At 40.5% G+C, this 27,995-nt stretch overlaps 1 protein-coding gene across 1 annotated transcript in view; it reads right to left on the bottom strand.

Moving 5' to 3' along the window:
- The window catches only part of CCDC13 (coiled-coil domain containing 13), a 977,767-nt gene that overhangs the window by 736,318 nt on the left and 213,454 nt on the right, over nucleotides 1-27,995 (bottom strand). The window contains exon 6 of the mRNA XM_044066042.1: nucleotides 27,777-27,893. Coding sequence (XP_043921977.1) covers nucleotides 27,777-27,893 — 117 coding nt within the window. The remainder of the gene's footprint in view (nucleotides 1-27,776; nucleotides 27,894-27,995) is intronic.

Raw genomic sequence — 27,995 nt, 5'->3', positions numbered from 1 at the left:
TGGCCACCCACATGAAACAGGATCTGAGAGTTTTCACTTTTTGATCACTAAATTGTTAGAGGACATGACTAGCAGATGGGTGCTATAAAAGCCTCCTTGTCAAGAGCTGAATTCAAAATTTTAGACTTCACTTAATCAAAAATAATTTGGCTATATACACAGGCATACCTATTCAAACAGTAGCAGAGGCAGAGGCACAAGACACTGAATCTGCACAATCATAAACATTTCTTAAAGCATGCTTAAATACTGGAGACATGAAGAAGTAATGCAACCGAGACAGGTCCTAACATCTGGGGGGAAGACTGGTAGGAAGGTTTCCCCAAAATGTTTATACAAACAGCAGAAACTGCTACTCATGGGTCAGATAGTTAAGAATTCTACATTCCAAAGTGGAAGAAGAAGAAGAGGAAAGAAAATTATGTTACCAAAAGTATTCAAAAAGATCACTCTATGTCTGTAGAAGGAGGTTTGGATTATCCTTGAGGGCTAGTACCTGCTGGCATAGAAGTCACAATAACTGCAGGGTAAGACCTCAGGTTAAAAAAAAAATGATGTACTTACCATAACATTCCATCTGTGTTGTTCATAGGTTCATAGGTGTGTACTAGGCTAATGGCCCTGGAGCCTTTACAAGTCTAGCCCATAGAAGTGCCCTGGCATTGTGCCGCCTGACATTAGTTACCAGTGCCTCTATCAATTTGAGCCACTGGAGTGATCCCTGAGGTGAACTTTCTATTACCCATCCATTCATCAAGATTTCTCTTGAAGAGGGTCAGCAAGGTGCTCTGCTTGACATGTAAGGGAAGTCTATTTCAGAGCATGGGCAGGCTCTGGGTGAGGAACTCATCCCTCCAGAATGTTCTGTTGATTGTGGTAATGAGGTCAAGGTCTCTGGAGAATGTGGTGTGGACGGGACAGGGATTTCTTTAGATGTAGCATTTCTAATACAGCTTGGTCAGGCATAGCATTGTAAGTCAAGCAGAGATCACCTCTAAGTAGGCGATATGAGATAGATAATAGCTGGAGTCTTTTGAGCCTGTCCATGTAGGATATTTGTTAAATGCCTAGGATCCTCCTCGTGAGGTACTTCTGTGGCCTCTCCAGCTGTTGCAGGTGTCTAGTGAGGTACATGCCAAATGGGGCATTATACTTGATGATTGGTCTAATGAGGGAAGAGCAGAGAGAGATGATGACCTCTTTCTTCCTAGATGCAAAACCTTTGGTAATGAGATGTGCCACATAGAAGGACTTTCTGACCTCAGTGGCAATGTGGTGGTTGAAGGAGAGGTCGCTGTCAACCTGCATCCCCAGATCCCTTATAACGCCTTCAGTGTTAAGTGGGCTCCCATCCGATGTGGTAATTAGTGGGAATTGAGTTTTTACCAAAGAGATGATGACGCACTTTTTGGCGTTAAGCTTAAGGTCTTGGTTTTGATACCAGTCATTGGTCTCAATGAGTCATCTGTGAACATGGTCAGCCAGAGTCCCTTTGTGCTGGCCTGGACATCTGAGAAGTAGATGCCAAAAAAGGAGAGAACCCAGGACCGATCCCTGTAGGACTCCTCTTGTGACTGGTCGGCAGTCTGACTTGGAGTCTGCTACTTTCACACTGTGTGTTCTATCTGTGAGCCAATTTGCAACCCATCTAGTGATATAGGGGTTGATGCCTAGTTTGGTGAGTTTATCAATAATTCCCTAGTGAGGAATGGTATCAAAGGCCTTAGCCAGATCGAGGTAGGCTATATGCACTGCCTTACCTTCATCCAGAGCCCTGGTGACTGATTCAAACAAGTCAACCAGGTTGAGCAGGCAAAATCTCCCTTTCACAAAACAAAAATGCATGGTGTCTAGAGTCTGGAGATTTTCTATATCTTTGTTAATCATGTCCATGATGATGTGCTCCATAGCTTTACATATCAGACTCATCAGGCTAATGGGGCAATAATTCCCAGGGTCTGTAGTCGCTCCCCTTTTATGGAGAGAGATGACTGCAGCAGTGCACCATTCAGTAGGGGCAAAGCCTGAGGTGAGGCTGTGACTGAACAGGGCATACAGATGTGGTACCAGTTCACTTTGTAGTTCATGTAGAACACAGCCAGGGATATTATCGGGGCCCGTGGAAGCTGTATTCTTGGCCTTGGACAATGCAGCTTTAACCTGTGCTGCAGTAATGCTGGGTGCCTGGCATTCTTCCAGTATTGTGATTGGTCCTTTAGGGAGGGAGAGAGGGGTAAAGCTGGCACTGAATCTGTTAGCCAGTATGTTGGCAATAATTGTTGGCTGAGTATAGGCAGTACCATTGTGCAGTATCTCAGAGCAAATCTGGGTACTGCCATGGAGGTTCTTGATATAGCTATAGAAGGCTTTGTGATTGTTTTTATTGTCTGCTGCAATTCTGCCTTCGTAGCTGGCTTTAGAGGATTTGATGAGGGATCTCAACTTTTTGTTGAGGCTAATAAGGTAGTTTTTCCAGTCTTGGGACTTCACCTTTTTCTGCAACAGTTTCTTTCTTCTCTTGCAAAGTTTATTAATGGCAGAGGACCACCAGATTGGCTTCCTTGCTTTGGAGGAGAGCATCTTGGTTCTGTTGGGTATGGCTAGTTCCATGTATTTGTGAACATGTTTTTACAGTGCATTGGTGTATGATTCAGCAGTCATGCAGCTATTTGCCATTGGCATGGGTGCTGTGAAGTTAGCCACCTCTGTTTTTAGGAGTCCAAAGTCAGCTTTGGAGAAGTTTTTCAAGGTGTTTACCTTTGCGGAAGGGGGGGGGGGTGAGATGTGGATTTCCATGGTGATTAGTTTATGGTCAGATCTGACCAGGGAGGGATTGACTATTGGGGCAGAGCAATGGTCGCCCATGTTCGTAATAACCAGGGCAAGGATGTTGCTTCCTCTAGTGGGGATCAGAATGAGCTGGTCCAGGGCATTGGAATTGATGAATTCCAGGAAGCGTTGGACCAGTGCATTGGTGCTTGAGTAGTTTTCTCAGTTGATGGGGGGTGTTTAAAGTCTCCTAGTAAGAGACTGTTGGGTTGGACCTTGATAGATTCCAGGGTGCTTAGGAACATGAAGTAAGAGTCTAGGGATATGGTTGGGGACCTGTAGCAGGCTATGACCTGGATCTCTGTCTTACCCAATGTTAGTTGTACCTTAAGTATCTCAGATGCATTATGCTGGGCTACTAGTCTGTAGGTGTGCATATCCTTTACGAATATGGAGACACCACTAACTTTGAAGCTTCGGCCCATGTTTCGGGGCTGAAAGGTGTTGAATAAATTATAGCCTAGTGGCGCAGGGGTGCTTTCTGCCACTTTAAACCAGGTCTCCATTACAGCACAAATGTTAATGTTCCCCATTTTGAGGAGTGCTTTGAGTGAGTGCGTCTTGAGATTTAGACTTCTAGCATTGAGAAGCATGACCCTCAGATTGCATTTATTTATAGCTGTTACGGTGGTAATTTGGTCTTTGGAACACCACCTAAAAAGGCACTATATGGATTGCAAGAGCCTTAGCCAGTACCCGGAAACCCAGGGGTGACAGATGCAGGCCATCTCTGGTAAAGCATCTAGGTCTATCACTCATGTCATCCCAAGCAGACAGATGCTGGATCCCCTTAGAATGACACCAGAAACTTAGCCAATTGTTGAAGTCAGTATGTTTTGCTTGTACCGAGTTATCATTCTGGGTGACTGTAGGAAACTGCCCAGGGTTAGTGTCATACCTGCCTGGGCCACATAATCTGAGAGCTCCACCGTGTCTCTTTTCATGTAGTCTAGGGAGGTGCATCTCAGGTCATTCACACCCACATGGACAATGACAGAGTCATACTTGTACTTGTTGTGGAGTGACTTGAGTGCATGTGTTATGTGTCAGATTCTGGCACCTTATATACAGCTGACTGTTACCTTCTCCTTATTCAACCTAGTGAGTGGGACATCTGTGTACCTCACTATTGAGTCACCTATGATTAGTGCATTGGGCAAGGTGTTTAGCCTTAGGGGCTTAGGTTGAGGGGCACATTCTTCCTCAACAAGGATCATAAGATCATAGGAAGCATCATAGGAAGTTACTAGGCTACTGGCCCTGAGGCCCTTATAAGCCTAGCTAAGAGTTTAGCCCATGTTTAGACAAATAAGCACCCAAAGCTCCTGTCCAGCAGGGACACAGGTGGAATTCCAGGGGTGTATTTTCTGTTTCCCATCCAGCTATCCAGGTTGTGCTTGAACAGGGATGATGAGGTACTCTGCTTGATGTGGAGAGGGAGTCTATTCCACAGATTGTTGAGTTTCTGGGACCCAAATCTGTCCTGCCAACAAATTACCCAAAGTGCCATATTTGATATACTTTCAGTGAGTGGGTGTTATGATTTAACCACACTGCACTTCCTCAGTAGCATCTATTAATGTCACAGACCAGGTTGAGGTCATGCGTGCGGGTTACTTGAGTGGAGCTTGACTTGTGGATATGCAGCAGTCCCATCAAGGCAGGATCTGAGATTGCTTTGTATGCCAGACAGAGGTCACCTCTGAGGAGTCTGTATGAAACTGAGTAGAGGGACAGGGCTTTTAGCCTGTCTGTGTAGGGTAGATGTTTGAGGCCCTGGATTCTTCTGGTGAGGACATCTGTGGTCTCTCCAGCTGCTACATGTGTTTTGGAGGTACATGCCAAAGGGGGCATTGTACTCAATAACTGGCCTTATAAGGGAAAATTACAGGGATGTTATGACCTCCTTGCCCCTATATGAGATACCCTTACTTATGAGGTGTGCCATATAGAAATCTTTCTGGACAACATAGTAGTCAAAAGTCAGGTTGCTATCAACCTGGGTGCCCAAATCCCTCACAACTGACAGTGCTTAGGACATTGTTATTAATGTGATAATTTGTGGGGACATCACTCTCCCCAAAGGAGATGATGATGCATTTTTTGTCATTCAGCTTGAGGCCATGTTTCTGTCACCAGTCATTTGTTTGGGTGAGACCCTCTTGGAGGACGTCCACATCACTTGGGGAACTGACGACAGTGCCCAGCTTGCAGTCATCTGCAAACTTGGTCGGCCGTAGCCCACTGGTTTTGGCCTGCCCCTCAGAGAAGTATATTGCGAATAACAGAGGCTCCAAGACTGATCCCTAGGGTATGCCACTCGCTACAGGTCTATTGCTTGAGGTGGCTTTCCCAATTTTGATTAGGTGGATTCTATCAGTGAGCCAGTATGCTACCCATCTGATAACATAATGATTGTCTGTTTGTGGTTGTTGAACATATGGTTTGCTACCTAGTTGAGAGAGTTTGTCTACTATGCCTGAGTGGGGAATAGTGTCGAAGGCCTAGGCCAGGTCAAGGTAGGCGGTGTGCACCGTCTTCCCCTCATCCATGGCTTTGGTGACTGTCTCAAAGAAGTCAACCACATTTAACAGACATTATCTCCCCCTCTGAGAAAGCCAGACTGTGTAGGGTCAAGTGTTTGGTGGTTGCCAATGTCCCTGTTAATGAGGTCCATGATAATCCATTCCATGGCCTTGCAGATCAGGCTAGTTAGGCTGATGTGTCTGTAATTTCCCAGATCTGTGGACGCTCCACCTTTGTGTAAAGGGATGACAGTGGCTGTCCTCCACTTGGCTGGGATAAAGCCAGTACTCAGACTTTGGTTGAATTGGGTGCCTAATGGTGCTGCAAGTTCATGCCTGAGTTCATGTAGGATGCAGCCTGGGATGTTATCGGGTCCCATGGAGGCTGTATTTTTTGCCTTTGAGAGGGCAGTGATGACCTGTTACCTAGAGATAAGGGGAGGGGGACAGGTACTGGGGATGTCCTGATTTACTGATGGGGGGGACAGACGGGTGAAGTTTTCACTGAATCTGTCAACCAGTAGGTTGGCTATATCTACAGAAATTGTGTATGTGGTGCCCTTGATCACCAGTTCTAAACAGATCTGTGTGCTTCTTTTGAGATTGCAGCCATATGTGAAGAAGGCCTTATAATTGTCTCTAGTAGATGTGGCCAATCTGGACTCAACGTTGGCTTTAGAGGATTTCACTAGTGCTCTTATTTGCTTGTTCATGCTAAGGAGGAATTGCTTCCAATTGGGCACCTGCTCCTTCTTGGTCCTATTTTTTCCTTTTGTTATATAGTTTATTTATCACAGATATCCTCCAGACAAGTTTACTCTTCCTTGTGGAGGATGATTTTTGTCCTGTCAGGTATTCCCGATTCCATGCATCTATATAAGTGCTCGTATAGTACTTTGGTGTAGATTTGGACACTGGTGCCAGTTCCAATAGAAGGGAAGGGGGCTGTGAAGCTATTTATACCATTCCTCAGGAGGTTGTAATCAGGTTTGGAGAAGTTTTTTTGTTTGACCCTAGCAAGAGAGGGGTCAGGGGAGATGCTGACTTCGAAAGTGACCACTTTAGGTTGCATCTTACCAGGAAGAATGATACTGTAGGGGTGCCACAGTGGTTACTCATGTTGGTTAATACCAAGTCCAAGATATTATTACCTCCTGTGGGGGTATCGACTAGCTGTTCCAAGGCATTTGCATTGATAAAATTGAGGAATTTCTGGACATTTGCATTCTGGCATAAGTAGTTTTTCCAGTCTGTGGTTGGGTAGTTAAAGTCGCCCAGGATCAGAGTAAAGGGTTGAATCTTGGTAGATACAAAGAGGTCCAGACAGGTGGAGTGGGCATCCTGAGTCAAATTCTGGGGTCTGATTTGAATAGGGGTCTTGTCAGTGGTTAACTGCACCTGGAGTGTCTCCTGTGCGTCATACTGTTTGACCAGCCTGGTGGTGTGTGTGTCTTTAATATAAATAGAAACTCCACCTCCTTTGGCTTTGCTGTCCACAGTTTGGGGTCTAAATGTATGATAGGATGCATAACCAGGTAAGGCTGGGGTGCCTTCTGCAGCTTTGAACCAGGTTTCTGTGACCGCACAAATGTCAGCATCTTTCAGGTTTAAGAATGTTTGCAATGAGTGCAGTTTCATGTTTAGACTCCTAGTGTTTAGCAGCATGACCTTTAATTTGTATTTTGTTGAAATTTTTATGTTGGATTTATCAACCTCAGGACTTTTCCTAAAAAAAGCACTATGGAGGAGGCAAGGGTCTTTGCCAGAAGCCTGAAGCTTAAGTGAGACAGATGCAGGCCCTCTCTAGCAAAGCATTGTGGTCTGTCGATCACATCTTCCCAGGCTGTCAGGTACTGGATCCCTCTAGAATGACACCAGAAACTAAGCCACTTGTTAAAGTCAAGCATTTTCTGTTTGTATTGAGGCATCATTCTGGGTGATGAGTGGGTTTAGATCCGATCCATCTGATCTGACTAGGCCAATGCTAAAGCTCACAGCCACCATATCTCTTGAGCTACTCCCTTACCCACAGTGAACCTACCCAATTACCTCAGATCTTGTTTGATGCTATATTAGCTTAGAAAGATGAAGAGAATTATGGAAAGCCAAATCCAATATCATATATACATATAAACATACCTATTTAGAGACCATGTAAATACTTGTTCCTCCAGAAGCCATGAACAGGGGTTGGTGAGAGAGGAGTTGAGGAAGAATGAAGATCAACAACATGATGGAACATTATGGTAAGCACATAACTTCTTTATTTGATGTTGTCAGTCTTCATTCTATCCTCAACAAATGGGACAGCATCCCTAGGTACTTGTATCCAGGGTGGACTCAAGGAAGGGTATTCCCGTGCACCATAGAACCAAATAATTCCCTACCTCTGGAGACCAGATCCAACTTTTAATGAGTGATAAAGGTATGAGGAGTAGCCCAAGTTGCTTCTGCACAAATATCATCCATAGACAGCCTAGAGTGAAAAAAACGTGGATGTAGGCATGGATCTAGTGGAGTGTGCTTTCAATGGGCGTGTAAGAGAAATACTCAATTTAGCACAGACAAAGGAGATGAATTTGTCAACAAATCTGATAGAGTATCTTTGGAAATCGATTTTCCCAATTTTTGGTCCAGAGAAGAAGATAAATAGTTGGTCTGCTTACCTGCTTTTTTCTGTTCAATGCAGATAGAATTGCAATTGTCTATGAAAATCCATAAATGTAAGATATATTCTCTTTTGTTGTTAAACTTAGTAAAAACATTGGCAAACTGATAGTACTACTGATGTTGGATTCTGACACCACCTTTGGAAGAAAGGATGGATTCATATGTAAACTCACTCTATCTTTTTGGAAAACCAAGTAAGGAGGTTTAGAAGATAGTCTTTGGATCTCAGAAATTCTTCTTCCGTAAGTAATGGCAACCAAGAAAATTATTTTCCATGAAAGATATTTAAGGTCACATGTAGCTGCTGGTTCAAATGGAGGTTGTGTGAGAGACTGAAGCATCAAATTCAAGTCCCATGGAGGTGCAGGTCTTTAAAAGGAGGCGTTAGTATGAGTGTCCCTTTTAAGAAGACCTTGCTCAATTTGTGAGGAGCTATGGGTGCACCATTCAATCCTGCATGGTAATTTGAAACTGCTGCTAGCTGTACCCTAATGGTTGAGCTACTAGCACCATTATGAAAAAGGTGAGCAAAGAAGTCTAAAATGTGATTAATGGGGGCTGAAAAGGGGTCAAGTTTATGCTGTTGAGCTCAAATGGCAAACCTTTTCCATTTACTTGAATATGTTTTCCTTGTTGAGGGCTTATGGAAAGACAGAATTATAAGTCAGACAAGTGATGAGAGCCAAGATTGGCTGGCTACTAAGGGAACTGGAGAAGCCAAGCAGTTAGCTTTAGGTTTAGTATATCTGGGTATGATATGCCTGTTGGGTGAGACAGGAGGTCCAGAGTTGGATCTAGCTTCCATGGTGGTTGAACCAGGTAAAACAGGATGGAAGAAGAAAAACAGAGGAATATCACCAATGGTATGCAGAAATATAACCAGGTCCTAAGGGAATGAAATAGAATAATGGAGCAAGCGACCACCAAGCAGTTAAAACCAGGAATATTTTAATAAAACATAATCGCTTTCCGGACAAGCCCTTCTTCAGATGCATACACAAACATTATAATATTCTTCATTTATACACATTTAAAATCTAGATAATGAATCAGCTACTATTATTTTACCCTCTGTTTCTTGAGGGCCGGTTTTAAAGATACAACTCCATTTAAACCGGATAGCCGATCAGCTCCAAGCTCTATAATCCATTTCATTTCAATAAACTCAGTCTGATTAATCAAATCCCCCCCCCCAATACCCATATTTATTTTTTGTATAACTATGAAGGTGAACATGTGATCAAGATGTTGCTCTATATGCTGGTATAATGAATTATGCACATTCATTAGGCGTATCACTGATAAATGTTTCAATATTCTCTTTTAATTTACAGTTTGTCTTACCTATATAAAAAACAAAAACATCCCTTACATTGAGCTAAATATACTACATTGCTTGTATGGCAATCTGCATATAGTTCAAAATCATATCTCCTCCTTGTTGTAGGATGTAAAACATAATTCTGATTATTAACATAAGGACAAGTTTTACACCGTCTACATGGATGGGTACCCAGCTTTTTTGAGACTAACCTCTGTCCAGCACAAAAAAGCTCTTGATAATTTAATTAATGATGGGTGAATTGTGATAAAGCCAGCTGATAAAGGGGAGCTGTTGTATTAATGGATACAACAGCTTATGACTTGAGTATTAAGGAATTGTTACAAGATGCTAACACATATATCCCCTCTCCCCGATATCTTTACATAGATTGGTAGAAAATGTAAAGGCACAATTATTACACATGAAGCAAGGTTTGATTAGTGCTGACATGTTTAATTTTCTATGGATAGGGCATCCAGTAATCCCTCTGTTTAAAGCATTACTCAAGATTCAGAAAAGTTTGATATCCTGACTGATGAGACCAATAGTGTCAGGAAGGGGATGGGTAACTGAAAATTTGTCTATATGGTTAGACTAGACTGAAAAAAGTTATAATGCTGTTTCCCAGGATTTTGAAGGATACAGGACACTTCCTAACAACACTATATGATTTAATGAAAGGGAAGGACTGCAGTAATTGTCTATTAGTTACATTAGACGTGAACAATTTGTTCACGGTTATATCTAACTCTTATGGTATACAAGCAGTGGAAGCTGTCCTGATGGATAGTATGGTTTTTGATATGCATATGAACAGAATTATTTGTAAACTACTTAACATTGTATTTGAAAACAATATATTTTTATATCAAAATATGTTCTATCATCAAAAACAGGGGATTGCCATGGGCACGCCCTGTGCTAATTCACATGCAAATTTGTTTCCTGCCCATTGGGAAGACATGTTATTTTTCGTAATGAACATCGACAGAAAGAACATTTGTTACAGTATGTTAGATTTGTAGATGATGTGTTTTTGTTGGGGAGGGGTACAAAAGAAAAGCAATGCTCCTTTGTTGAATATTTGGAAAGTACTACAGACTTTCTGAGATTTACATCTATTGATTATCTAGATGTACGTCTAATGAAGGGGGATGATCGGCAAATACAAACCTCTTTGTTTAGGAAAAGATGTTGTTAAAACAACATATTGGGCTATGATAGTATGCACCCTAGGCGTATGTTTGATAATATTGTCAAAGGAAAGGCACATAGGATATCACGTCTACGTACAGACGATGCTAGGTTTGAATCAGAGATTAAAAACTTAAAGGTGAATTTACACAGAAGAGGTTATAAGCAAATGGCCATAGAGAAAGGAGTAGCCCTCACTAAGACAAATAGGAAAGGTAGAGCAAGACCATGTTATTTAGGTGACACTAATACTGATAGAAATAAAGGTAATGCTGGTAATGGAATGGATAATAACTTACGTTTGACATTTTAAAATATAGCATTAATGTTGGGGGTATATGTAAAATAATTAAACATAACTGAAAAAGGGTCTATATTAGATCATCGAAACGGCAGAATTTTGAATGATCTAATATTGAACCCAATATCACGAATGCTGAAAACAGCGAAGCTGCACAAAACCAAATTCTTTCCTAGGGAAAAAATTTGGTTGGCCGGTGTTGTGGCTTCGCTGTTTTCAGCGATGTGGTGGAAAGTTACGGGTTGGGTTAAGGTAAGTGTGTGACTGTGCGGACGTTTGGGTTAGGGTGCAGGTTGAGTGAGTTAGGGTCAGGGCGTGGGTCAGGTAAGTGTGCGATTGTGACAGAATTTGGGGTTGGGGCGGGTTAAGTGAGTTAGAGTTAGGATGCGGGATAGGTGAGTGTGCGATAGTGAGAATATGGGGTTAGGGGCGAGTTAAGTGAGTTAGGGTTAGGGTACAGGTGAGGTGAGTGTGCGATAGTGACAGACCTTAGGGTTAGGGTCTAGGTTAAAGTAAGTGGATAGATAGTAGTGTATGTGCAGTGCAGTGTAGGGTTAGATGTAACTTTTAAATGTATGTGTCTGGATTGCTGCTTTTTAGTGTGCTTGTGATGTGTGTGTGTTTCTCGGAACAGCAAATTTTTTCCCAGGGAAAAAATTTGCTGTTTTGAGGTTTCGATATTGTTAGGGTTTGGGTTTTACAGTTTGACGTTACAGCATTCTATAATGAGCCGTTTCGATGATCTGATATAGACACACTAGAAAATACTATCAACTGATGAGAAATTAGTTAATATAGAAGGGGAAAGACCAAGTATTAGTTTTAAGAATAAGAATTTGAAAGACATATGTTATGTCAAAAGCATCAGAAACATCAGAGACAGAGGTTAGTCTCACAAAAGCTGGGTACCCATCAATGTATACATTGTAAAGCTTGTCCTTATTTTAATAATCAGAATTATTTTTTGCATCCTACAACAAGGAGGAGATATAATTTTGAGATTGTCAAACAAGCAATTTAGCATATTTAGCTCCTTGTAAGGGATGATCTGATATTGTTAATCCTTGTTCATTCTTTACGTATGGGTATCGGTTCCAAGCTCCAAACCGAGCCGGCCATTTTCCAAGCTTGCGTCAGCTTCAAACTCTTGAGCTAAACTCTTACCCTCAATTCCCCTATCCCTGTTATCTCAGATTTTGTTTGCCGTGTTACCATCTGGTTGTGCCAAGCTACTTTTCTTGAGCTAAGTACAGTCAATTGTTGTTTAATTGCTTTACAAATTACTTTTCTGTCAGAAAAGTTAATATTTTATTGTCTCTTGCCCTATCGCATCTAGTGTTCATAATTTCCTCAGTTTTTTTCTGTCCTTTACTTACCCTTTTTACCGCGAGGTAATTTCTCCTTACCATCATTGGTAATCCCTTTCCTTTTCTTTTTCATACCTTCGGGTACTCTCTTGTACCATTGTTGGTACTTTTCTATTTGTTAATATGACAGATAAAAAGGGTAGTCCGGGGTTTAAGTGGTGTTCTGATTGTGGACACAAACTGCCTACTTCTGATGCACACCCTTTATGTGTTTATTGTTTGGGAGCTTCCCATTTATCTGTTGAACCACCTTGTACTATATCTGAAAACTTTTCTAATAGAACTTTGTTAGAAAGGAAAAATAAGCTGATACTGAAGGGACTTCTAAAATCTGCCTTTTCAGAGGCTATTTCTGGGTCAGAGGTCTCAACCCCTCCTAAAGCCCATACGAAAATGGATGTTTCTACTAAGGCAAAATCCTTGCCTTCATCCCTGGCTGGGGACTCTCACCAACCAAAATCTAAAACGGCTAAAATTTCGGCTCCAGAGCTCTCTCAGTCAGCCCCAGTACTTTTGGTGCCCAGACCTTCGACACCGAGGCCTTTGGCTCCATTAGTGATTTCAGCTCCATCCTCTCCTGCAGCCTTCTACATATCGGCACCAAGGGACTCCTCAGTTCAGACCTTTACCTCTGTATCAGCACAGACCGTTCAGTCGGCACAGACCTTCACCATGTCGGCTCCAAGATCTTCCTCAGAACCGAGGCCTTTATTACTTACTCCAATTTTGTCAGTTCCAGTTTTGACACCGACAACCACTTCGGCACCGATCCCTGTGTCGATGCAGACAATGACATCAGCACCGATGTCTTCTTCGGTGCAGCCTACAGTAGTTCAGTCTTTCTCGGCACCGTTGTCCTCGGTGTGATCAGATGAGATGGGCACCGAGTCTGCCTCTTTTGTGGACAGGCCTGTTTCTCCCTCAGTCTCTGTGAGGTCCACTAGAAGTCTTTCTGAACATGAAGTGTTATATCTTGTGGACCAGGCATTCTTGGCAAGAAAGTAAGAAATCTGGTACTGGAATGCTGAAACACAATAACTCCTCGGCTCGGACAGTGAACACAAATTTAATACCAAAAAAAGAAGAACAGAAGAACAATAAATCCACCAAAGCTAATGGTTAAGCGCTTTCATCTGACTATTGCAGACTTCATCAAAACAACACCAGGTGGTTCTGCATCCATTAAATACACTTTTAGGCGCCAGAAAAAATTTCCAACATATTAACATTTAAAGATATAGCCTAGTATTATTTAAAAACCATACAACTAGTGTATTAAAATCAATTAACAACTCATATCACCTATCAATATTTGACATATACTATCCCAAATGTTATATAAAATCTATGTGCCACATACAAATACATGAAACACATGAAATAATATGAAAACTTGTACATGAAAAAATATATACAAAATAATATATATAAAGATATACAAAAACTTCACAAAATATGTGACTCTCTATTGACATGAGTCCCTAAACCTTTCCAAATGATGAAAATTATGCATCATATAATTATCAACAGTTCTTATAAAAAACAATAAAAATTTTTGTTTTGTAAATTGTCCATAATGAACCATGAGGGTAAAATGTCAATACAAAACCAGCTAATTTTAAAAATATATACAACCATTTATCTGGATAATCAAAATGTGTATGTAAATGAAAAATTCGACACTAGGACATAATCAAACATGGTGTCTAGGCCAAAATCAAAAATGGTTTAATGCTAATAAAATCATTGATACCCGGAGGTCTAGTGGCATCTGTGAGTATCTGCCATTTACTCTCCTTCATAGCCAAAAGGGCTTTGACATTTCCTCCATACGATGTAATGCCAACCTGATCAATGATGGCAAATTTAAAATGATGTGTGTCACCACGTTTAAATATATGTCAGTAAAGGGCATTCTTCTTATCTTTAGTTCTAATGCTATAAAGATGGTCATAGATACGTCGTCTCAACTGTCTCTTGGTTTTTCCTATATAAAATGTGGAACATGTGACACATGTTGCTATGTAAACTACAAATTTAGTGCTTAAGTGCTTAACAGTTAGCTTTGGTGGATTTATTGTTCTTCTGTTCTTCTGTTTTTGGTATAAAATTGTGTTCACTGTCCGAGCCGAGGAGTTATTGTGTTTCAGCATTCCTGTACCAGATTTCTTACTTTGTGACATTACGTTGTTGCAGTGTTGGTGTGCATTGGTTGTGTCTGGTACGGAAAGCATCAACGAAGATCCTCAGGCTCTATTGGACAGGGCAGAGATTTTAAAAATCCAGTCGGAGATTTCTTTATTGAAGGAGAAAGTGTCCCGGTTGCTTGATTTAGTGAGGCATACGTTTACAGCTTTAAACTCAGACAAGGTGGTCAAATCGAGGGACAAGCAGCAGGAAACGCTACCCAGGGGAGAGGCTCCTCCTGTTGTCAATGTGGCGGTTGCCACTTGAGTGGATACTAGTACTCAGATTGAGATAACAAATGGGCAAGGCAAATGTGTAGACAAAGGGAATCCTTCACCTTATGAATGCTTTCCTAGTCACAATAAGGTTTTTAACACAAGTAACATTTCAACAAACAAGCTCACATTTGATTTTAGTCTCTTTCATGCACGCGATGAGGCAGAACGACTTGGGGCGCGTTTCAAACGCCCGATGACTTTAAAAACATATTCAGCTATTGCCAGGACACACATGGACAATACTAAAGGTACTGGTTTTATTACTAATTATTCAAGATCTAATTTTCACAAGGGCAATAACAATAACCAATTAAAGAAGCATAGAACATATGGCATGGACAAATCTAAAGGTGGAGCAGACAATGACTATTTAGATAATTTTTTAAATGACGAATATGATTTCACTAAACATGATGGTTATGATGTTGGTTATGCTGTTGTGCGACATGCAAGTGGTTCTAATTCTTCAATTAAGGGCATGATTTATTCATTTGGAAAAAAGTTATTGTCAATTAAAAATTTAAAAATTGAAAATGCTTATTTTACTAAATGTATTGCTATGAAGATTGTTCCTAAAGGCATTAGATTTTTTAAATTACCTATGGGGCTGGAATTGAACCATGACACTAAGGGGGAGTTTAATCAGTTGTTTGATAGTTTTGGATATGGTTACATGAGTATGTTAGTTAAGAAAAATGATGAAAAACTGTCCTGGCTTGTACAGGAAGTGGACAAATTGAACCATGAGATAGTCAGCAATGAATTGTTCCCTCAGTGGAACGATTTGCATGACAAACAGTTTATTGCAGCAGATCAGAAAGCTAAAAATATATATCAGAGGAAAAGTAGAAAAATAGCTTGTGATGTGGAGCAATATGCCAATAATAGGGCATACATTTGGCCTAAGGGCCATCGAGAAGTGGATGTAGAAAAGAATCATAGGAATGAGGGTAGACAAGAGGACAGGGATTTGAATTTTCAAGGGGGCAGATTCCCCCCCAAAAAAAATTCATATACACCCTGGAACAGGAGAATGAGATAAGTAGGCCAGGGACAGACATTGGTGGTAATGAAACAAATACAAATGAATTGGGCAATGGGCAATTTGGCATAATATCAAGTCAAGATAGTGAAGTTGATATACGTGAAACATCATACAGTGATGTTGACAAGATTATTCATACCCACAAAGGGTTTAAAGTATTCAATTACACGAATGTTGACATTTCTGATGAATTTTATATGTTGTTTATGAAAGGGATGAAATTTATACCTACTGTGTGTTTTAATCTGGTGGATGTAATAACGGAGTTTAAATTATACTGTCGGAGATTAAATTTAGCCATTCAGTTTAAACAAACAGATCATGATTGTAATATAAGTGAGCTGGCTGTACTTAAGAAGAAAAGTACATATATACCCAATAGTAATTCAGTTGTAACAAGTTTTGAAAAAACGGTTAGTCAGGATATTTATAGGTTTTATAAATTATATAAGACAGACAAGAACATCACATCATGTTTTAAGGACAATTTAACTGAAGGTGAACGTAAATGTCTATATACATTGGTGAAGAATAATGAGGTCAGGGTAATGAAACCCGATAAAGGGGGAGGGATTGTGCTATATAATAAAATGGATTATATTAATGAAATATACAATATATTATACCAATCTGGTAACTATGAAGCTATTTCCCTCAATGAAATAAATATCAGGTATAAGCGAATAGATTTAGCACTTGAAGAATACCTGATTGATCATAGAATTACTAGTGACATCTATCAATTTTTGAAAGTTGAATTTCCTACTTTAGCCACCATCATAGGAATCCCCAAAGTCCATAAAAATTTGACATGCCTCCCTTTTAGACCTATTATATCGGGACGTAAGTCTAAAACATACCCTTTGGGTGTTGCCATTGACAAATGTGTTAAGCCAGTGTATAACAATATTCCCCATTTAATTAAGGATTCTTGGATATTTTTAGGACATCTGACATCTCATATATGGAGCAGGAACCTTATTTATATCACCATTGATTTCATTGATTTATTTTCATGCATTCCCAAAGAGAGGGGGTTAGAATATTTCAGTAACAGTTTGAGGAAATATTCCAATATGGACTGGGATAAAATATGTCTTATTACTGACATGATGGGACTAGTATTAGATCACAATTATATACATTTTGAGAACGAATTTTTTAGGCAAACCAGGGGGGTAGCTATGGGAGCATCATGTGCTCCCATATTTGCTAACCTTGTTATGCTCGAATGGGAATCAGAGTTTTTGTTTAAATGTGATTTATTTCAACATATTACTTACTATACGAGGTTTTTGGATGATCTATTTGTGTTATGGAATGGCCCTGTTGATAAAATTAATTCCTTTATCAACTATATTAATAATACAACTGATTTTTTAAAATTCACTTATACCATCAATGACAGTGGTATAGCATACTTAGACACCTACATCAGTCATGGTGATGGAGGGTTTGTATCGCGTATACACAGAAAGGAGACCTTTTCTAATGATTATTTAGAGTTCAGAAGTAATCACCCAAAACACGTATTCAAAAACGTATTCAAGGGGCAGTGTATTAGAGCAGCCCGTATGTCATCCACTAGAGCAATAATGATTAAGGAACTAGACTTTATCAAGTCAATGTTTAGCATTAGAGGATATCCTGAACCCCTACTGAATGACGTCGTTAGATACGTTGGTAATGAGTGGGGCAAAAAGTATGTACCGTTACTTGGACATTTAGGGTGCGATGCTTCATTACAGGTAAATAAATATAAAAGTGTGGATCATAGTAATAGAGTTTGTGTGTTAATGTACTCTCCAGTAATACAATATATTGAAAATATTATTAAGCAACATTTGAATTTGATAACTATGGATGATGAATTAACTAAAGTATTGGGTACGTATCCTAGGTTTGTTTATAAGACGGGTTTCAATATTAAAAGGATTTTGGAATCTAATACATACGACAAAAAAGGGAAGATTAAAGGAACCAGAAAATGCGGAGCATGTAACCAATGTTGTGTAGTGAATGAAGTTGAGGGTTATAAATTGGACAATTTCAATAAGACATATATTCAGTGTAGGGGGGGGCAATTGCAATACTAAATTTGTAGTTTACATAGCAACATGTGTCACATGTTCCGCATTTTATATAGGAAAAAACCGAGAAACAGTTGAGACGACGTATCCATGACCATCTTTATAGCATTAGAACTAAAGATAAGAAGAATGCCCTTTACCAACATATATTTAAAAGTGGTGACACACATAATTTTAAATTTGCCATCATTGATCAGGTTGGTATTACATCGTATGGAGGAAATGTCAAAGCCCTTTTGGCTATGAAGGAGAGTAAATGGCAGATACTCACAGATGCCACTAGACCTCCGGGTATCAATGATTTTATTAGCATTAAACCATTTTTGATTTTGGCGTAGACACCATGTTTGATTATGGCCTAGTGTCGAATTTTTCATTTACATACACATTTTGATTATCCAGATAAATGGTTGTATATATTTTTAAGATTAGCTGGTTTTGTATTGACATTTTACCCTCATGGTTCATTATGGAAAATTTACAAAACAAAAATTTTTATTGTTTTTTATAAGAACTGTTGATAATTATATGATGCATAATTTTCATCATTTGGAAAGGTTTAGGGACTCATGTCAATAGAGAGTCACATATTTTGTGAAGTTTTTGTATATCTTTATATATATTATTTTGTATATATTTTTTCATGTACAAATTTTCATATTATTTCATGTGTTTCATGTATTTGTATGTGGCACATAGATTTTTATATAACATTTGGGGTAGTATATGTCAAATATTGATAGGTGATATGAGTTGTTAATTGATTTTAATACACCAGTTGTATGGTTTTTAAATAATACTAGGCTATATCTTTAAATGTTAATATGTTGGAAAATTTTTCTGGCACCTAAAAGTGTATTTAATGGATGCAGAACCACCTGGTGTTGTCTGATGAAGTCTGCAATAGTCAGATGAAAGCACTTAACCGTTAGCTTTGGTGGCTTTATTGTTCTTCTGTTCTTCAGTTTTTGGTATTAAATTTGTGTTCACTGTCCGAGCCGAGGAGTTATTGTGTTTCAGCATTCCAGTACCAGATTTCTTACTTTGTGACATTACGTTGTTACTGTGTTGGTGTGCAATTCTTGGCCAGAGATATTCCACCCCCCCAGGAACTATCCTTTTTTGGGAGGTGATCACCCATCTCCAAAGACACCTTCTTATTCTCCTCCTTCATTGCCTTTGAAGTCCATGGATATAGTACAGTCTTCCCCTTCTGCAATTCCCTTTATGGATCTCACTAAGGAACCGCAGTTGCCTTCATGGCAGGAAAGTTTTGATACGATCCAGGATGTCAGCTGTGATATGCATAGCTTGCTGCTCTACAGCCATCCAGAGACTCCGAGTCGGCAGGCTGAGCCTCTTAGGGGAGGAGTGCCCCCTGTCCTTGACATACACTCCTCTCTGGGTGGACCAGCCTTCTAACTGATGGAGAAGGCTTTCGCTGCTCCTGGCGATACCGGACTGTCTATACCCCCGCCCTCCTCTGGTACACTGGTTTCACAAGTTGCACCTAGCGAACACCGGGTGCAAGGGCCTCATGACATATTCCCTCAGGAATCCCCTTTTCCGTTGTCTTCCCCAGCTTCTCCTGCTGAGGAGGTCCACCGGAAAAGTTTCTGTAAGAAGAAGCACATGGACTCCACAGAGGAGTCTCTGGCAACCCTATAATCCGACCCCTGAGGAATCTGTGTCCATGCAGGCTTTTCGCGCCCAGCCCCCTACCTCCTGGGTTACTCCACCTGCCGATGAACTTGTCAAGTTCATCATGCAGCGTGCTTGGAAGGCCCCTGATACTGCTGAAGCTATTCCCCAGAGGCCATATAAGATCTTGTCCCCTCCTGCTTCAGATCCCCACTGGTCCAAAGGTCATCCTGTAGATGCTTTAGTGGTGGCTGCTGCAACAAAAAAGGATCTGGTAGAAGAAGAAAGCCAGACTGTCCATCTGCCTAACAGAGAGTCCCGGGCCCTGGACAGAATACAGAAGTGTACTTTTGCTTCAGCAACCTTTGCTATCAGGTCCCTGAATTATATGGCACATTTTACCAAGCTTCAAAGGGATCTGGTTTCTGAGCTCTCTGAAACCTTGGCTGGTGCAGTGTCTGATGAGGTCCATGACAAAGTGGCCTCTCAGCTGGCCACCATTGAGTCTATATCTAACTCCTCTATGTGATTGATATCTCACACATCAGAAGGAGCAGCTAGAGTGGCGGGTTCAGCTGCGGTCTTGAGACGACATGCCTGGATGTGTTTATGCAACTTTGCGGAACCTTTTAAGTCTTCCTTTCTTAATGCCCCCATTGAGCCCTCCTCGTTGTTTGGGCCCAAAGTTAAAAGCACACTGGCCAGATGTGAACAAGATGGTAAGACCCTTTCTGCCATAGGTGTCCATTATTCTTCCCCTCAATATGCTTTCTCCCGAAACCAAAAGAGTGAGAATATATGGTTCAAGAAATCTCAGGGTCCTTTCTGTGACACACAGGCCGAGTTCTCCCCCAGAGGCAGAGGGGGAAACTCACAGGGAAGATGCTCCTTTCAGGGCAGAGGGGGACCACGTAACCAGGGTTCCAGGGATTCTTTCCCTGGTCAGTCCTACCAGCACTCCTGAAGAGCGGCCCAACTCCTTTCCTCTGGAGGTGGTTGGGGGACGTTTCTCCTTGTACCCTTCTGCTTGGTTAACCATCACCACCGATTCTTGGGTACAAAGGATCATAACCAGAGGTTATCATATCCCCTTTGATCTTTGTCCCATCCCTTCAAAAAATCTTCCCGATGTTCCACCCAGTCAAAGGGAAGAAGCAGCACTAGAGATAGAAAAGCTGCTAAGAAAAAGAGTTATCCAGATAGTCCCTCTAGACCAGATAGCATCTGGATTCTACTTAAGACTATTTTTAGTGCCAAAGAAAACCGGGAACTGGAGACCAATTTTGGATCTCAGTGTACTGAACAAGTTTGCGAGAGTACAAAAATTCCAGATGGTCACTATACAGTCTATCCTCCTGCTTTTGGAAAAAGATGATTGGATGTGCTCTATAGATCTTCAAGATGCGTACTACCACATAAAGGTGGACAGGCCATCAAGAAGATTTCTGCGCTTCCATGTGGGAGCCAGTCACTACCAGTTCAGAGTACTGCCCTTCGGATTCTCTACAGCCCCCAGAGTGTTCACAAAGTGCATGGCAGTTGTCACAGCTCACTTACGACTTCAAGGATTCCAGGTTTTTCCGTACCTAGACGACTGGCTCATTTCTACCCTCACCAGACATCTACTGGAAAAAGCCCGGGCATACTCTCTCCTCACTGCTCAAAGGCTAGGTATAACCATAAACTAGCAGAAATCCAATCTCACCCCATCTCAGTCGACAGAGTTCATAGGGGTTATCTTGGACACAAAAAAACTGCAGAGCTGCTATTCCAGAGCACAGAATTTTACGGATAAAGCAACAACTAATTCCAATCCTTTCAAAGGAAAAATCTATGGCTCACTCGGTTCTACAGCTGTTGGGTTCCATGGCAGCCTCCATCACCATTGTTCCCCTGGCCAGGTTTCACATGAGGCATCTACAATGGCTGCTGCTCACCCAATGGTATCCTTTTCAGCATCCTCTTTCAGCCATGATTCGAGTAACCCACAGGTGCAAACAGGATTTAAATTGGTGGATGACACACAATCTCTCTCAATGGTCTCACCCCTTTTCCCTCCAGCAACCCAAGGCCACAGTTACCATGGACGCCTCCCTGATGGGGTGTGTGGTCCCAACCGGAGACCCATCTGCATATAAATGTTCTAGAGCTGAAGGCTGTGCTTCTGGAATTGCAAGCATTCCATCCCCTACTGCCATCTGGGACAATTGTGATTCAGTCAGACAACATGGCGGTGGTCTGGTACATCAACAAGCAAGGTGGAATCAAATCTTAACCCCTTTATTGAGAGGCCATTAGGATATGGCAATGGGCGATGGCTACCAAAGGTTTTCTTCTAGCAACGCACATTCCCGGGAGTTCCAACGTGATAGCAGACAGACTCAGCAGGTGCATTCTGCAACCTTACGTGTGGTCCCTGAATCCCTTGATAGTGGCAGAGATCTTTCACTGCTGGGGCCATCCCTGCTGTGACATCTTTGCATCCCCAGCCAACTACAAATGCAGCAACTACTTCGCCCTGATTCCCCCTCCGGGACATTCCCATATGGATGCTCTAGTCCACAATTGGCCCTCGGGTCTTCTCTACGCATTTCCACCCTTTCCTCTTATTCCCCAGTTTCTGAAGAAAGCCTGGCAGTTGAAGAGCAAGGTAATCCTCCTAGCACCATATTGGCAATGACAGATTTGGTTCCCATTCCTTTAGCCTCACCTACTAGATCGACCATGGATCCTCCATCCAATCCGGGAGTTGATCTCACACCCACAAAACCTGATTCATCCCAACCTGAACAGCCTGAAGCTAATGGCTTGGCTACTCCAATTCCCTTGATTGCCAGGCAAAATGATCTTTCTTTACCAGTACTTGATATTCTCATTGCTTCTCATAAGTCTTCCACTAGAATTACTTTTCTGAGCAAGTGGAAAAGATTTACCTGTTGGCTGAAAGATAAACAAGTAGACCCCTTTTCAGCACCAGTGTCGATAATACTAGACTATCTGGCTGACCTGTTTCAATCGGGTCTATCGGCCTCTATGATTAGAGTTAATTTGGCTGCAATTTCTAATTTTCATGAGGGTGTCCAAGATTCCAATCTTATATCCCATATATTGTGCAAGACCTTCATAAAAGGTATGAATCATCTGAAGCCACCTTTTAGAGAACCTATTCAACCATGGGATTTATCATTAGTTATACAAGCTCTGACAATGGCACATTTTGAATCAGCCTCTTCTTGCGACCTCAAGTATTTGTCATGGAAAACCTTGTTTTTGGTTGCTATTACTTCTGCCAGATGTATTTCTGAACTTCAAGCTTTATATCTCAAGAGTCCATACTTGATTTTTCATAGAGATAGAGTGCCTCTGAGAACTAATCCGTCATTTCTGCCTAAAATGATCTCTGAAATGTCCATTAATCAAGCCATTGAATTGCCAGTTTTCTTTCCCAACCATTCAAACAGAGGAGAGTATTGCCTAGATACCCTTGATATACACAGGCAAATGCGTTTTTACCTAAACAGGATTAAACCCTACCGTAATGACTGAACGAGGACCAACAATACAGATGGAACGTTATGGTAAGACATAACTTCTTTTTTTTTGTTTTTATATCAGTAAGATGAACTGTAAATTAAAATATAGAATACTGAAACATTTATCAGTGATACGTCTAAAGAATGTGCATAATGCATTATACCAATATATAGAGCAACATCCTGATCACACGTTCACCTTCATGGTTATACAAAAAATAAATATGTGTATTAGCGGGGGATGTGATTAATCAGACTGAGTGCAATGAAATGAGATGGATTATAGAGCTTGGAGCTGATCGGCTACCTAGTTTAAATGGAGTTGTACCTTTAAGACCGGCCCTCAAGAAATGGAGAGTAAAATACTAGTAGTTGACTGGTTGTCTAAATTTTAAATGTGTATAAATGAAGACTGCTATAATGTTTGTGTATGCATCCGAAGAAGGGCTTGTCCCAAAAGTGCTTATGTTTTATTAAAATATTCCTGGTTTTAACGGCTTGGTGGTCACTTGCTCCATTATTCTGTTTCATTGTCCATAACGTGCATGGGCAGTGACCATAAGTGAAAGGTATCTATTGTGTGAGGTCATAAGGGAAGGGAGATACTAATGATAGTATCTAGCAGTACCAAGTATGAAAGGAGATGGGAAAATAGCAGTAGCAGCACAAGAGAAAAAAGTTGCAACACTCTAAAGACAGTTGAATAGAAAGAGGGGCAAGGAAATACCAATAATGGTATGTAGGAAAATATGACAAAGTTGTAAGGACAAGGGAGAAACAGCAGAGATGTTAACCACAAACATTAAAGACTAAAATTTAAAACTAGAGAAACTGTTTAATGGAAGGAATTATGAACAAAAAACTTTACTTACCTAATACAGCTCAAGAGAAACTGATAAACTACATCCGATAGAAGCAGCAAATGAGATCTGAGGTAACTGGGTAGGTGCATTGTGGGTAAGGAAGAAGCTTGAGAGATCTGGTGGCTGAGAGCTTTAGCATCGGCCAAGTCAGATCCGACGGATCTGATCCGAACCCACTCATTGAGGATAGAATTAAGACTGACAACATCAGATGAAACATTACAAAGCCTAGTTGTGTTATTGGGAATTGACATTTGTTACAGGCATAGTCTCATCTACATCCTCCAAGGCTGTTACTAGAGGATGAATAAGCATAGAATGAGATAACATATAATATCTTCTCAAAATAGGGTAACATCCATTTGTTCCCCTAAAAACATCCCATTCATCCTGGAAAAAAATGTGTGACACCAAGAATCCGTCAAAAGAGGATGTGAAGACTAAGATTCTTGATCCAAAGAGATCTGGACTACAGAATTTGTAGATGAAGCTGAGTCTCTGTATATGTCACAATCATCTTTATTTATGACTGACGTGATATACAGGTACTGCATTTAGTGTACCAGGACTGACAGTCTGTAAGAATTCTCAGCTGGAGTAAAAAAAATCCTCTTTTCTATTAAATAATTGCTGCTTTTTTAGCACTTAGGGTAACATTTTGTTTATTTTACTGGTATCACTCTGAAAGTACTCTCCTCGGATGAAGTACTAGAAGATGTCTGCCTTAAAAATTTTTTACTGCCGCCTTTCAAGATTGTCCTTTGTTAGGTCTAAAAGTTCCATTCTTTTTCTGTCTTTTGTCATTTTCCTTTGTTTCCATCTCATAAATAATTTTTGGGGGAAAAAGATAAAATGGCTTTAATGTGGTATAAGTAAGGCAGCTCTAAACACACCTTTCTTTAGAAACTGTCAAACACCAATGAAGGTTGGACTGGTGTGAGCCACTATGCACAAAGAATTACTTCAGAAATACTACTTAGGAGAAATGAATTGTGCATGTGATGGAGCCGGATACATATGAGTGTCTTACTCATCTATGCAGATAGAGTTTAAGGTAGGGATGATACCAACATTAATCATTATAGGGAAGAGTGGCAGAGCTAGTGAAAAAATCTACTACACAAAAGAAGGACACAGAAGGTGGCTAATCCCAAATGTTGTGATTCATTGATACAGTGATTGTCTTCATAAAGGATCTTCTTTCAACAAAACATTAGTAAACATGAAGTAGCTCATAACAAGAAAGGTGAATGGCTCTACAATAGATCCCAGAGAAATCACATTGTAAACCAGAATACCCAAACAAGTTCTTCTTATTAGTCCAGAGTATTATTTGAGTTTGCTTTCACTTAATCAATGTTAAAACAAGTTATCCTTCAGCATTAGTACTTTAAAATATAATAAATACTTAAGATTGTACTCTACTCTGCCAGACAAGGAAGTGATGTGAATAAATCATTTATCAAATAAATTAATCAAACTTTCTTAAAGATCAGCCATGTTAACTATATTCAGTCTCTTCAAGTGGCTAAAAGATTCTGTTGATAGAAGGCCACTGGGGCTGAGACCAGTCTGCATGCACATATATATATATATATATATATATATATATATATATATATATATATATATATATATATATATATATATTATTTCTTCACCAATCACAGCTCTGAGCCTATACCTAATTACTCATTATTAATTGTGATATAGATTGGTGATTCCTGTTTCAATGTCAGACTGCTCCATCAAAATACAATTGCAAAAAATATAAAGCACACAGTCTCTGGGTGAAGTGGAGAGTACACCTTGCCATCATCATCATCATCATCTTCTTCTTTCGGCTGTTCCTTTTAATGGTCGCCACAGCGGATCATCTGTTTCCATTTCTTCCTGTCCTCTGCATTTTGCTCTGTCACACCACCCACCTGCATGTACTCTCTCACCACACCCATAAAGTTTATCTTAGGCCTTCCTCTTTTCCTGTTACCTGGTAGCTTTATCCTTAGCATCTTTTTCCCAATATACTCAGCATCCTTCCTCAGCACATGTCCAAACCAATGTAATCTTGCCTCTCTGGCTTTGTCTCCAAACCTTTCAAACTGGGCTGACCCTCTAATATACTTATTCCTAATCCTGTCCACCCTCGTCACACCCAGTGCAAATTTTAACATCTTTGTCTCTGCCAAATCCAGCTCTAACTCCTGCCTTTTTGTCAATGCCAATGTCTCCAACCCATATAACATAGCTGGTCTTACTACCCTCTTGTAGACCTTCCCTTTCACTCTTACAGGTACTCGTCTGTCACATATCACTCCTGACACTCTTCTCCACCCACTCCATCCTGCCTGTACTTTCTTCTTCACATCTCTTCCACACCATTACTCTGAACTATTGACCCCAAGTATTTAAACTCGTCCACCTTCGCCACCTGTACTCTTTGCATCCTCACCATTCCTCTATCCTCCCTCTCATTCACTCAGATATATTCTGTCTTAGTCCTGCTGACCTTCATTCCTCTTCTCTCTAGAGCATATCTCCATCTCTCCAGGGTCTCCTCCAACAGTTCCCTACTCTGACTACAGATCACAATGTCATCTGCAAACATCATAGTCCACAGGGACTCCCGTCTGATCTCGTCTGTTAACCTTGCAAATAAGAAAGGGCTCAGAGCTGATCCTTGATGTAATCCCATCTCCACCTTAAGCGCATCCATCACTCCCACCTCAGACCTCACCGCTGTCACACTACCCTCATACATATCTTGTACCACTCTTACATACTTTTCTGACACTCCCGACTTCCTCATACAATACCACAACTCCTCTCTAGGCACCCTGTCATATGCTTTCTCTAAGTCTACAAAAACATAATGCAACTCCTTCTGACCTTCTCTGTACTTCTCCATCAACACTCTCAGAGCAAACATAGCATCTGTAGTGCTCTTTCCTGGCATACAACCATACTGCTGATCACTAATCATCACGTCCCTTCTTAACCTAGCTTCCATTACTCTTTCCCAAAACTTCATGTTGTGACTGATCATTTTAATCCCTCTGTAGTTACTACATCTCTGCACATCACCCTTATTCTTAAAAATTGGTACCAAAACACTTTTTCTCCATTCCTCAGGCATCCTCTCACTTTCCAATGCCACTCACTCCATATTTCCTTGCAGAGCACAAAGTTCCTTGCACTTATTACTTAATATAATGCACTCTGAGGTCAGAGAACCTCAGAGAAGCTTGAATATTTCAGTGTCATGGTCTGGAACTGCAACGAGAATCACTTACCTGAGATATAATACTCAACAATTCTTAGGGAAAAAATACTTATCAGGCTTGCTGTTCTCTTATAGAGTTGTATAACCAACTGAGCACTGTGAAGGAAGCCAATAGCATGCTATATGTCTGATTTTCATATAAAGTCACATGCTATATCATTTCCCGTTAACCAGTCTTGAACATGATACCCATTTTAACAGCTGTTCTTTTTCCTTACCAAACATGTAATGTAGTCACCACTAATTGCAGACTTGGTCATTTCTCCTCATGTGCTACTTGACAAAATAAGGTTGCAAGAAGATGGCATTAAATTCATGAATTTTGCATACATTATTTAATTTCCCTGATGCATGTTGTTTGCACTCCTTTCTTTCTAGAATGTACACATTTATAACTGCATTGTTATTCTAAAAGCTTATGCAGAGTGAACAATCATAGTTGGTACAATACTGCATTCTCTTTGAGTACCAACTTTAATATGCTGTAACCCATCCACTCTTCCATCCATGCAACCCCATTTTTCCCATTTTTACACATGGGGGTCAGAGTGTCACATGAACAGTGACCATCATCTAGAGCTAAGCTTCACACTGCATAGTAATGTGTTAAAATTATAAAATAATAGAAACCTTTGTTTATATATACCTTATGTGCCATCTTTAGCTCCTGTTTCATGGTCTGGATCTGGTTACGATACTCTGTTAGCTTGGCATTAGCTGAATTCAGTTTGTCCTGTAGGACCTTTATCTCTGGGTTATCTAACTATAACAAACAAATAAGGCATACATTTGATTATTAACATGTATATTTAAACATTGCCCACAGACTAGATCTTATGATTCAACAAACCCATATTGTTAATGC

The sequence above is a fragment of the Protopterus annectens genome, chromosome 3.part0 (genome assembly GCF_019279795.1).
Source record: "Protopterus annectens isolate FY-2018-M chromosome 3.part0, PAN1.0, whole genome shotgun sequence".
In the NCBI taxonomy this organism is placed as follows: Eukaryota; Metazoa; Chordata; order Ceratodontiformes; family Protopteridae; genus Protopterus; species Protopterus annectens.
Note: the sequence above shows the minus strand (reverse complement) of the source record. Positions and strands in the feature narration are given on the sequence as shown.